The sequence below is a fragment of the Balaenoptera acutorostrata genome, chromosome 16 (assembly GCF_949987535.1).
Source record: "Balaenoptera acutorostrata chromosome 16, mBalAcu1.1, whole genome shotgun sequence".
Classification (NCBI taxonomy): Eukaryota; Metazoa; Chordata; class Mammalia; order Artiodactyla; family Balaenopteridae; genus Balaenoptera; species Balaenoptera acutorostrata.
This window is the reverse complement of record NC_080079.1, coordinates 19,601,786-19,616,651: the sequence shown is the minus strand read 5'-3', so window position 1 is coordinate 19,616,651 and position 14,866 is coordinate 19,601,786. Positions and strand designations below refer to the sequence as shown.

Genomic DNA, 14,866 nt, shown 5'->3' with positions numbered 1-14,866 from the left:
CAGCCCTGCTGTCCAGTGTGTACTCGGTTCGGCAGAGGGAACACTGTGTGCCTCTCCCAACAGCACAGCCGTTTATAACCCTGCTGGGAACGAAGGTGAGAAAGGGCCCACAGATCAGCAGCTTGAAGCAGAAATCAGTTTTCCAAAGGCTTCTTACTCCCAACCTTTATTTATTTATTTATCTAACATCTTTAGTGGAGTGTAATTGCTTTACAATGGTGTGTTAGCTTCTGCTGTATAACAAAGTGAATCAGCTATACGTATACATCTATCCCCACATCTCCTGCCTCTTGCGTCTCCCTCCCACCCTCCCTATCCCACCCCTCTAGGTGGTCACACAGCACTGAGCTGATCTCCCTGTGCTATGCGGCTGCTTCCCACTAGCTAGCTATTTTACATTTACTCCCCATCTTTAATAACCAAATGTCCCCGATGTGCCCTTGTGGACACATCTGTAAAGCAAACAGATCCCAAGATGCTAAAATGCACTGGGCCTGCTCTCTGGGCTCCTCAGTGTTTTCTACGTGCTTTAGACGTAAAGCTTTGCTGGTTATCAACATGCCCAGAAGTATAATAATCAGGCCAATCACTAATCACTGTGTTAAAATGGAATTTTCACTTTTGTCTTCCCACTTCTGTCCTAATAATGACTTTTTTGGGGGCTTAAACCAGTTATTTTATTACGTTTGCCTTACGACTTTTAAGCATTTATGAAAAAGAATGATTTATTTCAAGAAAGAAAAGCTAAATTTAATATTTTTTTAAAAGAACATTTGGTAAAAAATGTCATTTTTAGTTTTAAATAGGAGGAACATTACTCTTGCACATATCCATAAATAATGACTTTCGAAGGTCAAGGAAATGACTAGGTTTTCACCCAGTTTTGTGTAATTTACCATTTAGATTACTCCTCAAATCTTGGAACATCATATGCGGCCATTCCTGTGAGGTCATATACTCTGTCAAATCCCGCATTCCCTTCAGCTTCCCCAGGGACAAATGTGAGTACAGAAGCATTTTCTCCGCTGTCATTTGTCATCATCAACGCATTTGTATCACCTGCTCTGCCTGGGTGTAGAGATACAGAAGGGGCTGGGGTGAAGCTGGCACAGATGGGACTTAGTGCAGTGCAGGAAAGCAGAGGTCAAGAGTTGTTTAATTCAGGGTTTTCCCTGGTAGTCCAGAGGCTGGGGCTCCGCACTCCCAGTGCAGGGGGCCCGGGTTCGGTCCCTGGTCGGGAAACTGGATCCTGTGTGCCACAACTGGGAGTTTGCATGCCGCAACTGGAGATCCCACATGCCACAACTGGGACCCGGCACAGCCAAATAAATAAATAAATGGATGAATATTTTTTTAAAAATCGAGTTGTTTAATTCATTCCAGCTGGTGTTGAAACACATAGATTAAAAAGCTGACATAATTTCTTAAAATTGAAAGCACTCAAAGATTTTCTAGCATTCAGCACTGGTTTAGAAAAAAATAAGTATGAGGGTGTGTGTGTGTGTGTGTGTGTGTGTGTGTGTGTGTGTGTGTGTGTGCTGTGTGTTTTCTAAGACTTGGACATTTTATTGAAGTGGACCATTTCCTGTGAGTGGGTAATTCTGAAACTTGAACAGAAAGAGAAAATGTGTTTGAAAACTAAGGACCGTACACTAATGGTATTTTTGTCCCCTTGGGGAAATGGTGACATCTGCATAATATCAATACTTCGTTTTTAGTTGTGTTTGTGTTCCTTCCTCTCTACAACGGGCACTTTCATCCCCCATAGCTCTAAAGATTCATTCCTCCTTTTTCCAGCAATTGTGACAACTTGCTCTCCCCCCTCAGTTTTCCCCCTGCATGTAGCCTGGTCCCCCAGGAGCTGCCCAGCTTCTCTTCCTCCCTGGGAAATGCGGGGAAGGGGGTGGGAGCCGCAGAGCCCCCTGTAAAGCAAACTGTGTTTGGCTGAACCCTGCTCGAGGGTGTGTGTCTGTGTGGTTTTGCCTGTGCCTGCATTTTTTTTTTTTAAATGGTTTTTAGTATATTCACAGACTTGTGCAACCAACACCAGAACCAGGTTTAGAACATTTTCATCAACACAAGAGATAATCCCGCCCCCCGGTAAGCAGTCACTCCTCACTCCTGTCACCCCAGTCCCTGGTCACCACTGCTCTGCTTTCTGTCTCCATGGATTTACCTCTCTGGGTCATTTCATAGAAATGGAATCATTCAATATGTGTGTGCCTGCATTTTTCCAATTCGTGATGTGAGCAGCTGCAGGCTCTTTCTCTCTTCTTGCGCTCAGCAGAGCGGGTCTCCACGTGCCGTCCCCTCCACGTGTCTGTCGGGGCATTTGAGCAAAACTTAGGAAGAGCAAGCAGAGAAGTGTAGGTTTTAGACCCTGGGGGCTGAGTGAGTGGGGAGGTGAAGAGGCTCGTGATGAGAAGTGAGGCCTGTCTGGGCCGAGATTTCCCTTTGTTTGTGTCTGTTTAGTTGTGTTTCGGGGAGACGTTCTTCAAGGGGGAGCCCCTGTCTGCAAGCCCGTGTGTGAAGGAATGTTGTGGTTTCCCTCTGCAGTCTTCAGGCTGAGAGCCACGGCTGGTCAGGGACAGCTTGGGGTCAGTCCCAGGCGAGCAGAATGGCTGGGTTCAGTGAACCTGGCGTTTGTCTTGGAGTCAGACGCCCGATTACTTGACCTCATGTCCGATGGGGGCACTGGCTACTCCAGCACCACCCCAACCCCCCAGGGCCTGTTTCCCACACTGTGGACCGCGGAGCCAGCTCTGAGACCCCAGCACTGAGCGGAAAGGGGCTGTGACCCACACAGGGGAGGCAGGGGTGGGTGCCAGATGGGCCAGGGGTCTGGGCACAGGAGAGAGAACCCGTGTCAACTAAGTCCCTTTATGAAGGGGCAGGGGCTGAGGGGGCGAGGAGAGGCAAGGGCAGGAGGACTCTGTGTCTGTCTATGCCTCAGCTGCGTCCTCCGGCGCTGACCAGTGAACCAGAGGCCCTTTGCTGTGGATGTGGAGGCAAGAGGCCCTAAGTTCAAGTCCCAGTTCTGGATCCTGAAGCTGAGTGGCCTCGGGCAAATGGCTTTACTTCTCTGAGGCTCCATTTCCTTAAATGGGGAAAATACTCCCGTAATAATGACTTTTGAAGTTAGGTTTTCACTTGGCTTGTGATCCTTCTGATTATGCCTCTAATCTTGGAACATCTCATGTGGCCATTTGAGCACAGTCTCCTGATTCGATGCCCTTGTGAGGGTCAAATGAGACCGTGTAGGTGACAACGCTTTGTGAACCGTGCAGTGTGTAAGAAGTAATAATGGCTGTTATTGAGTAACGAGTCCATTTAGCCTGCTGTGGGGAAACCTATGCTAAGGCCAGCTCTGTCTGCCAGTCATGTGATTTGGGGCCGGTCTCAGTGTCAGCGTTCCTCCTGTGCGAATCTGTCTGGGAATCCCTGTAGTCGTATCTGCCCTCCCCACCCCGAGAGATGCTGAGAGAGGCTCCCACGGAAGGGCTTTACTTAGGTGAGGGGCAGGCACAAGCAATCTGCTGACTCGTGACCATTCATGAGTACAGTTTCCTCCAGACGCCTAGAGATGGGCATTCATCTGGCTTGAGCCCGAGAAGCAACACAAGAAACATTTTGCTTTCAGCATTGGCAGCAGCAGGAAGGTGATGGAGAGCCCAGACACTGTCAGATGGTGATCATAATAGCACCTTTACATAGTGCTCAACACATTCTTAGCATTTTTTGTATGTATTAGCTCATTTAATCCTCCAGACAACTCTGTGAGGGGAGGAAACTGAGGCACAGAGAGACTAAGTAACCTGCCTAAGGTCACACAGCTGGTAAGTGGCAGCACTGGGATTTGAACCCAGGGGACCCGGCTCTATCTAGAAGCCTCATTTTCAACCACTAAGTGCTGCTGCCCGTCTCTGAGGGTCTCTGAGTTCTCTCCCTTGTGATGATTCTCTCATTAGTAAGTTCCCCGCTCCCCCACTCCCACTCCACAAGCTGCTTGGCAGTCTCTGAGGCTGCCTTGGGGGTGATGAGGACTTCTCAGGCTTTGGCCAGCAGCAGCCATGGAGCAAAAGGTGAAAAGGCCATCAGACCCAGCAGCCGAATTCTTCTGTGTACCGTGACAGCGTCTCCCAAGATGAACCCGACATTTGGAGGCATTGCTGTACACCCATTGGAGGTGAAGAGCTCTCATCTGACTGGTTTTATCGTTACAAGCTCTGCGAAGCCTTGCTGGTCACGTGCGCTTCCCAAGGATAATCTGGGGGCCGAGGACACAGTTTGCCCCAGCCACTCCCTGCATCATCAGTGCCTGGATGGCCACAGCCTTCTGTCGGCTTCTGGTCCTCTTGTTGCCGTTTCTGGCGAATGCTATCGAATGTGGGTATGTCTCTTTAGAAAAACCTGAAATCCAAAAATACTGACCCCTGGAGAAAAGCCGAGAAATGAAGAGCTGATGAATCTGCCACGATGCTCTGCGAGGCTCCTTTAAGTAGCAGGAGAGCTCCTCAGAGAAATTATTGGGGTTTTTTCTGCCTACAAATGCTGACCTCCCAAGATAAGCAGATACATCAAGGGGTGGTTACTGTGTTACCAGAGTATGCTTTTCTGGGCTCCATGAGTGCCCGGCGAGCTCCTTTTGCATTCTATTGGTTCTTTCTGCTTACATATTTATGCTTTTTGTGAAAATTCAAACAGAAAAGAAATATTTAAGGAGGACAGTGAAATTCCTCCCACTTCCCCCTTCCAGCTACTGTAGAGAACCCATAAAGGCTTTGATGCCTTTTCCCGGGAAGTGTGTTCCAGTCCAGTGCCAGGGCTTTTTCTGCCTGATTCCGCTTACATGCGTCTTTTCAGAAACACATTCTGTTGAGTAAAAGCCAGAACAGCCAGGACTCAGCCGTTGTCATATCACTATTGTTTGTGGAGCAAAGAGCAGTTCTTCCTTCTAAAGCCCTCTGTTTTTAAGCAGGGGAACACAGTGACAAGGGGCTCCGTGTCATGACTGTGGCTTCAGAGGGTATCTGAACTGCCACGAAACCTATAACGACCACATGACCCATCTACCACCTCCCCCAAGCCCAGGCTTGGCTGAATTTACATTTGTCTCAACTCGGTGGGAATGCGAGCCCTTCGTTTCCATGTTTATTTCTGACAGAGATGGGGCACTGAAGTGACAGTTGTGTGCTGCATTTGCTGAGGGTGGGTGCTTTGTGTCTGTCCCCTCCAGCCCCAGGGTCCTCTAGCCCCAGGGTCCTGGGAGAGGAGCGTTCACTTTCTCTTAAGCTTCTGCCATTTGACAGAGCAGAGGCACTTTATCCTTTGCTGCCTGAGTTGTCATAAACAGAGTAATCAGGTTTCTAGAAGGGGCCATAGGGGCCTTCTCAGGCTGTAAATAGTTTTCTTGCGCCTGCCTGAGATGCACTTTGCCTGCTGGCTGTCCCCGTAAAACCACCTTGTAGTTTTCACAGCCACCTTGGAGTTTATTTAGTGCTGGTGCCTCAGATGGGGCCTCCCTGGCCTGGGACGATACACATTGTTTTTATGGTTTCTTTCTCACCAGGACCCTGCACACCAGAAAACGTGTATAAATAAGGAAACCGAGGCACAGGAAAATAGAAGTGTTTGTGAAAGACCAGAGGTTTAAGTCACAGGTTGTCCCTCAGATTGCTGGCTGTTTCTTGAACATCTATCTGTCCACCTTGGCCTTCTGGGTCCATGGCTCAGAGCACTCTGGTCTCCTGACCGCCAAAGAGCATGGAGAGTTCTTAACTGAAGTGGCACCCTCCCTCACCATTCCAGCTCTGTCCTCGCTCTTGTCCCCTGGGGAGGGGTCACCTTGTACATTTTCGAAGAGAGCAGAGAGTGGGGAAACAGGAGACCTGGGTGGGTTTTGTTTTCTGGGTTTTTTCCTTTTCTTTTTACAAATCCGAATTATTTTTTCTTGTTGCAAAAACAGTAAACTGATGTAAAAAATTTTAAACAGTAACAGAGATATAAAAAATAGAAAATCTAACCCTGCAGAGAAAGCCAAAGGTAAATGTCTTTGCCTATAGCTATCTATCTCTAGCTAGTGTATGTGTGCATGTTTATTTACTAAAAGTATATATTTGGGGGAAAGTCAGATTACCCCATATCATCTGTTGTGCAACTTGGTTTTTTTTCACTTCACATAAACTCTCAAGACATTTTAATTGATTTATAGACATCTTTTCACATCTGAACATAAAACACTATCAGATGTTGTAACACCATCTATTGTATATGTTTACCGTAATTTATCAAGTCTGCGATTTATTGGTTTTTCAGGGAGAGTTGTTATCACACATCTACCCCTGCTTCATTGCCCACAGATTAAGTTCCTTACCTTCTCCCAGGCATCAGTGTCTTCATACACATTGATGAGTGTGGACCAGATGACCTCCTGGTTTTAAGGTTCCGTGACTCTAAAGTTTACAGTAATGTTGAAGTTGCTCGGCACATGAGCCACCCAAGACCTGTAGGCAATCCGGCACCAATAAAAGTAGATTTTCTCTAAGTCAAAGCTAATATGCTTTATAAAATATTTGAAAGTATCAATAAAGACATCTGTTTCTATCCTCCAAGTTACACCAAGATCCATAGCTTTGGAACTCATACCCATTCACTCTCTGCATAGTATGTTCGAAATCAACACCATGAGAAATAAACATTTGCCCTGTGTCTGTCCTCAGGTTTGTTTAGCACAAACCCAGCAGAGGCCCACAGACTGAGTGCCAGAGTAAATTAGGTCACATCTAAAGGAGATCAGACTGGAGCAGAGAAAATTGTTTATTGAAGATCGAATCTACATTTCGTAGCTCTAAGAAGCACTTTGAGAGACTTCTCTCACCCCGCAGGCCTCTTGCCCTGAGCCACATTTTTATTGCAACTCTGTGAGTTATTTGAACTGGGGCTGTTCTTTGAACTCATCCGCAAAGCCTGTTCCCACCTGCATTGGAGGGCATTGAAAGGTCTCATAATCTTCCTACACAAGTCTGCTCTTTTCACATTTCCACCCATCTATAAAAGATTTGTGGGTGACTTGAGAGGTCTTGGACTCGGCTGCATGAACCATTAGAAGCAGCATCTGGTTTTAAATGAGTGACCCCAGCCTGTGAAAATGTACAGCCCAGGCGCCTGATTGCACGTCGGGGCATTTGGGTCATGCCGGTCTACGAGCTGACTGAAGCGTCCCCCGGGCTGGTGAAGGATGATTGTCCCCTTAGGTTAGTAATGAGGGCTTCAGTTACAGCCCAGATGCCTTAGCTCTCTTAGAGATTTGACCTTGGACTGGGAAGTTCCAAATGCACTGTCGCATGTGTGCCTCCCGAGAGCTCAGCAGGCAGACCATCAGGTGGGATGTTAGCGGAGCCCATCAACACCAGGTCTCACAATTCTCTCTAAACCCAGCTGCTCTCTGCCGCAGAGCACATCTTTTAAAATTTATTTTAGTAACTTTTAATTTTAATATAATTTAGACTTACAGAAAAGTTGCAAGAAAGGTATAAGGAACACTCCCCACCCATATACCGTTTGCCTAGATTTACTACTTTTTTTACATTTTGGCCCATTTACTTCATCATTCTCTCTCTGTGTCTCTTCTGTCTCTGTCTCTTTATCATCTGTCTATCCATCCATCTCTATCTTTATCTGTTCATCCATCCATCCATTCATCCATCCATCCATCCATCTAATGATCTATGCATATTTCTCCTGAACCATTGGAGACATGGTACCTCTTCACTCCTAACTACATCAGCATGAATTTCCTAAGAACACAGACTTTCTCTTACATAATCACAGTACAGTTACATTTTTTCCCAGTCCAGGAGCGTCATAGCACATCCTTTAACTGTTGGAGGAAAGAAGGAGACAAATATTTATTTATAGAAGCCTGCTGATGCCAGGCCTTGCACAAAGGCACTTTACATACATTGTGGCATTTTTGTCTTCTAAACGGTCCTGTGGAATCAATGTTTATTTTCCCTGGTTTATAGACAAACAAACTCAGGCTTGGAGAAATTCAGTAACTTGCCCACGGTAGTCACTGGGGAGCAGGGACACAGACCCAGGTCTGTCTGATATTCCCACTGGCCTGGCACTGGTGCCTGAAGACCGTGAGGCACACACCTGATGTGTGTCTGTCCTCAGAGAGGCAGCGGTCCCACCTGTCTTTCGTTTATCTCAGTATATGATCTCAACTCCTCTCGTTCATTCAGGGAGCAGCGTCTTTCTCAGGGCAGAGCACATTGGCAAGCTGTTCACTGCTTGGAGCTTATCTTCAGCCCTGTAAAGATGAAACCAGCAACAACACGTACAGGCCTGTCTGAACGATGGCCATGCTTGTGCACATATGCATGCTTGCTGAAATGGCTGATCACGCAGAGCGGGAGGACAAACATTACATTCATTGGGACAGGGAGTGGGAAAAACACAGACTTCCTGTTTTTGCCCAACACAGTTGGGGAAGCTTATCATTAACCTGGATCTTAGGGTTTAGCTTGGCAAGGCTTCTGAGAGGAGTGGAATTTTAGAACTTTGAGCCACATAAGCACGGATATTTTACGTCTGGAGAGGACTTAAGACGTATAGACTAACTTCCTCATTCCAGACACTGGAGAACTAAGGAAAGGAAAATTAGTTTGTCCTTGTCATGTACCTAATCGGTTGCTGAGCTGGAACTGAAACCCAGTCCTCTGTCTTCCAAGATCAGGTTCTTTCACTACGTCAGGAAGTCTTGTGCTTTTTACAGCCCAAACTGTTTTCAGTTATTACTCCTACCTCAAGCAGCACCTGTCCTGCATTTCATGTTTGGCAAGAGTACTGTATCTGCCAAAGCACTTACATTAGTGAGTAATTAACTAGCTCCCCATTTCTATGAATCGAAAAACACAGATACACCAGACTTTCTCATCAGGGTAAGGATCTAACCAAGATTAGCATCTCAGTAAAGAAACTCAAAGTATGATCTCAACTCAGGTTTTTTTGTTTGTTTGTTTGTTTTAAAATTTTTAAAAGTCTTTATTGAATTTGTTACAATATTGCTTCTGTTTTATGCTTTGGTGTTTTGGCCGCCGGGCATGTGGGATCTTAGCTCCCTGACCAGGGATCAAACCCACACCCCCTGCATTGGAAGGCGAAGTCTGAACCACTGGACCGCCAGGGAAGTCCCTCAACTCCGGTTTTTTAAATGTCAAAAATAACGATCCTTCCTTGATATATTATTACCTTCAAAGACCCTTCAGGACTTGGACTTCTTAGAGAACCCAGGTTGGGAATTAGCGTAAGGCATCATGCTGCCTGCTTCAAGGCACTCAGGATTGTCTGTGACCCCAGTGGACAGATTTTACTCTACAAGAGTACCACCTAGACTGTATTCTGCCTTCCTCTCACCCCTTCTCCCCCATCGTCCAGAGTTCCCATAGGACGTAAGGCAAATAATAGCCATGTTTATATGAACTGTTCAAGGATAGAGTGATTATACATATAACCCCACACCCTTTATGAATCAAATATGATTTTGAACCTAGTTGAGTTTAACAAAAAGATACTTTAGGTCAGTGACAGAAAGGAAAGTAGGCTGAACTATCCTAAATCAAATATTTGCAAAAGAATACCACACATAAAAAATGTTTCTAACTGGTTAAGATTTCTCACATGCCCTGATACCAGACACAACACAGATTTTTGATGGTCAAGATTTTCATTTCATGGGTCCCTTAGAAAATGATACACTGAAGGGAACTGGTTAAAGTGAAGAAGCTGCTTGTGGCCACTGGAGGTGCTTTGCCCCAAGGGGCCAGTATCTTGGCATACCTGTAACCCATCTGCAGTTCACCAGTGGAGAAACTCCAAATTAATATGATTAATTGGAAGATTACTAAAAATCTCATGAGTATTTTAAGTGACGACAAGAGTGTCAATAAAATCCAATTTCTATTGCTGATTAAAATCTTGGGAGGAAATAGAGCCAATGAAATGTACATTTTTTTCTATGTAAATAGATACTTTTTTTTTTAGTTTTTCAAAACGAACAACTTTCTATTGAAGTAGAGTTGATTTACATGTTGTATTAGTTTCAGGTGTACAGCAAAATGATTCAGTTATACATATATATGTCTATTCTTTTTCAGATTCTTTTCCATTATAGGTTATTACAAGATATTGAATATAGTTCCCTCTGCCATAGAGTAGGTCCTTGTTGTTTATTTGTTTTATATATATAGTAGTGTGTATCTGTTAATCTCAAACTCCTAATTTATCCCCCTCCCCCCTTTCCCCTTTGGTCACCATAAATTTGTTTTCTATGTCTGTGAGTCTATTTCTGTTTTGTAAATAAGTTCAGTTGTATCATTTTTTTTTAGATTGCACATATAAGTGATATCATATGATATTTGTCTTTCTCTGACTTACTTCACGTAGTGTCACAATCCTCTAGGTCCATGCATGTTGCTGCAGTGTACTTTTTAAATTTAAATGAAAATCTTAATTGAGACTCACTCATTTTAGCACCTTTCTAACTTGTCCGCAGTGTGACTTCATATTGTTCTTTGGTGACCAGCAGCGGTGAGGGTGTTTATTCCTCGGGAGGCATGCTCTGCTCTCAGCAGTAGTTGCTACACTTATGCTTGGATAAAAGCCTCTTGAGTTGCTCTTTCAGTCTGGAGGAGACGATGAGAGAGGCGCTGGCCCTCGTGCCCAGTCACTAGGCAACGGGACAGGCAAGGAGCAGGATCGGTCCAGAACTGCCCTGCGTGTCTGCTCTGTTGTCCAAGCACACATGAGCCCGGGCCGGCCACAGCAGAGTCACATGGGCAGAAACGTGCCTGGCTAAGAGGAACCAGCAGAGCACCCAGCCTCAGCCCTCCTGTTGATAAACTCAGAGGACTGGCCACTTTGCCCAGCCCGAGAGCTCAGTTGGGTCTGCATTTTTGTGTGGCCACTCACCCTAATGAGAGGCAAAGATCCTGCCTCTTAGCCCTCCTCCTGTCTTCCCTGGAGAAGGGCTCGGTCCTCCTTAGCCAGGCTCATACTCAAAGTCTCCCAGCTTATGGAGAGCACCGTTTGCACTTTAGGGAGGTGTGGGCATGCTCTGGGAGCTGCCTGGGCCACACACTGAAGACTGTTTCCCTTTGGGAAAGTGCTTGACCTCTGGACACTGCGGAGAGGGAGGTCTGAAAGGGCCACTTGGGTTTCTCCAATTCAGGGCTGAACCGTCCAAGGAAATTCTTATTGACTCTTATTGTCCTCAGCCCAGATGAGACAAACGAGGGCTTTTCATGGTAGAATTACCCAAGTATTAGCCCTTGTTAGGGATGAGACCTCAGACTTTCCCACTGTATTACTATAGTAGAGTAGGACCCACATCAAATGTAATTAGATGTTGAAGTTCACTTTATCATAGAAAGCAGATGGTGATTATGCAAATATGGGCTATGCTATTACTACGGGTTTAGAAAATTGCATCCTTCTCTTCCACATTGGGTTGGCTTATGGCTACTAATTCTTGAACCTCCTGGAGACTCCAGTCTGATTAAGGTTTGCACAGACCAGACACACTTCCTCCCTCCAGGAGCTTTGATTAGGCCCGGGTCTTCGTTTCTAAACTGTGTTCCTTAGAGATGCCTTTGGGACTGCTGGATGGGGGGGTGGCAACAGGGTGTTGGATCGCAAGGTTTGTCTAGAGCAGCACCTCTTTATTTGTTGAATATGTTGGGCTGGTGGGCAAGCTTTTGTTTGAAGAAAGGATTTCAAGACTAACAAAATTTTGGAAGCCACTGCCCTAAACCAAAGGTTGTCGCTGTGAATGTCTATGTATATGTATTAAGTTCACAAATCCTTTCTATATTCTTTTTTCTTTATTGGGTTTTTTAAAAATTATAAGTCAAACAATATGAGACATATAAGAAGTAGGTTAAACATCTCCCCCTTACTCCCTTCCAATTCTGCTCTTTGAAGATAACCAGTACTGATAGGTTGATATGTATTGCCCCCATACCTTTCTGTGTCTGTGCTGATATCCCTTAAAATGTTTTCATTGTGAAAAATTTCAAACATACAGAACAGTAGAGACAAGTGTAATTAACCCCTGTGTACTCATCCCCCAATTCCAATAATTATCAAAATTTTACATTTGCTTCATCTTTTTCTTAGATATTTTTGGGTTTTTGCTTTGTTTTACAAGAATATCATCATATTACACCTGTACTTGGCAACCTGCTTTTTACTTTATCTTAAACATTTTTTCCTGATCAGCTCATTTACCACCTTCTTTCAGTGGCTACATAGTTTTCCATTGTAGGTGTGAACCATCAATTACTCAATCATTATCCTATTCTTGGACATTCAGGCTGTTTCCAAAAATTTTTGCAATAAATTATAAATTTATTATAATAAATTAACTGCAATAAATGTCCTTGTACATAAGTATTTACATATTGGTGTATTTATTTCTGTAGGCTAGATTTCCAAAAGTGGGATGGCAGGATCCTGTGCTATATATATTTTAAGTTTTATTCAATATGCTAAAGTATCTTCTCAGAAGATTGTAGATACACAACCTCCCACCAGCAACATATGGATATGCCCATTTCCTTATCTCTTCGACAGCCCTGGATGTGATATCTCGTTAAAATTGTTACGAATCTTTTTTGTAAAGAGATGGCATAAAATCAATGTTTTATATCTCTCTGCAAATGGATTATTTTTCTGCATTCATTTTGTAAATTATAGTTTTTTGATCATTATTTGGGGGAACATAGCCAGTAGGAGCATCTGGAATAGATAGAGGGCAAGAAGGAAATGTCTTTTGAAGACCAAACCACTGCTCTCTGTTCCCGTTTGCGCAGCGGAAAACGGGTGCTGGCCGCGTGGTACACATCTGCAATCTGCCGGAGGGAAGCTGCACCGAGAATGACGTCATTAACCTGGGGCTGCCCTTTGGAAAGGTCACTAATTACATCCTCATGAAGTCTACTAATCAGGTAGGTCTGGGCACTTTCACACTGGTATGTACCAGATAGACCACACATTGGTGGAGGGGAACTATGTAATTTTTTTAAAAAGCAGCTGTTCATAACATAAAGGGGTAGTACACAGCTGGCCTACAGCTGGTACAGCACAGAGGTTTTCATTGATGGTGGTGTTTTGTTTCCTCGTGTTTCACCTTACCCTTCTTGTGATGGATCCAGGCCTTTGTGAGTTACCTAGAGGTGAGGATGTGCTTTGGAATGAGGTACTCATTATCACAGAAAGCTAACAGGTCCCTAAAACAGAAATCCATGAACTTGAGTCTTTTCACCGTGTTACCCACCCCGTGAGCTAATGCTACTGTCTTTTTTACTTTCTAAGTTTCTCATCTCTTGAGGGCGTGGATTTTTGAGCCAGCCAACAACTGACGGGGAACAGGTTATTTTCACTGATCCTTGGTTTTAGCAACTGAGGCTCTTGGTTCTCAGAGCAGAAGAGTAGGTGGGAATTAATGGACGCCTGGTGAATCTACGGAACTAAGAACCCTTAACGTATGAGGATTGACTGAGTCTTTGGGGGTTAATATGTTTGTCTTCATTTCTAAAGTCAAAGCGGGTAGTTTATACAGTGACTGGTCAGAAGTAAGAATATTTAGTCTTTTATTTTTAATAAATATTTTAACTTTAGGAATCAGAGGAACAGGCATAGGAGAAATTCTTTTCTTAATTAAGGCATGAACTTTGGAGACTCAGAGCCACCTTGGATCATCAGTGGTCTTCCTCTGTCAACCTGGGCTTAGACTACTCATTTAGTCTCTTCATTCCTCCTTCTCAGAATTCTATTTTGGGCAAATTTCCAAAATTCAGCTTGCAACATGAATGCAGTGAGATTCACTGAATTCGTTTTATTCCCATGTGACTGGTGAGAGCTCGAGGTGCTAAAATGCTTGCATGAAGAAACAGGCACTTAGAGTCAGACAGGGAAAGATAAATACTATATGATACCACTTATATTGTGGAATCTAAAATATACAACAAACTAATGAATATAACATAAAAGAAGCAGACTCACAGATATAGAGAAAAAACTAGTGGTTACAAGTGGGGCAGGGGAAGGGGCAATATAGGGATGGGCAAGTGGGAGGTACAAACTACTGGGTGTACGATAGGCTCAAGGATGTATTGTACAACACGGGAAATATAGCCAATATTTTGTAATAACTGTAAATGGAAAGTAACCTTTAAAAATTGTATAAAAATAAAAAATTTAAGAATTTTTAAAAAAAGAAAGAGGCACTTAGAAAGCTGAGTGGCGGAATTTGAAAGAACCCTGACTTTTTTTTTTTAACATCTTTATTGGAGTATAATTGCTTTACAATGTTGTGTTAGTTTCTGCTGTATAACAAAGTGAATCAGCTATACATATACATATATCCCCATATCCCCTCCCTCTTGAGTCTCCCTCCCACCCTCCCTATCCAACCCCTCTAGGTGGTCACAAAGCACCGAGCTGATCTCCCTGTGCTATTCGGCTGCTTCCCACTAGCTATCTGTTTTACGTTTGGTATATATGTCAATGCTACTCTCTCACTTCGTCCCAGCTTACCCTTCCCCCTCCCCATGTCCTCAAGTCCATTCTCTACATCTGCGTCTTTATTCCTGTCCAGCCCCTAGGTTCGTGAGAACCATTTTTTTTTTTTTTTTAGATTCCATATATATGTGTTAGCATATGGTATTTGTTTTTCTCTTCCTGACTTACTTCTCTCTGTATGACAGACTCTAGGTCCATCCACCTCACTACAAATAACTCAATTTCATTTCTTTTTATGGCTGAGTAATATTCCGTTGTATATACGTGCCACATCTTCTTT

General features: G+C 44.1%; 1 protein-coding gene across 3 annotated transcripts in view; it reads left to right on the top strand.

Moving 5' to 3' along the window:
• The window catches only part of RBM20 (RNA binding motif protein 20), a 205,923-nt gene that overhangs the window by 145,881 nt on the left and 45,176 nt on the right, over positions 1–14,866 (top strand). For all 3 annotated transcript variants that reach the window (XR_450227.2, XM_007173074.2, XM_057530739.1), the window contains 3 exons: positions 4–95; positions 904–1,001; positions 12,876–13,010. Coding sequence is in view for 2 of the 3 variants with exons in the window: in XM_007173074.2 (XP_007173136.2) it covers positions 4–95; positions 904–1,001; positions 12,876–13,010 (325 nt within the window). In the remaining variant the exon portion in view is untranslated. The remainder of the gene's footprint in view (positions 1–3; positions 96–903; positions 1,002–12,875; positions 13,011–14,866) is intronic.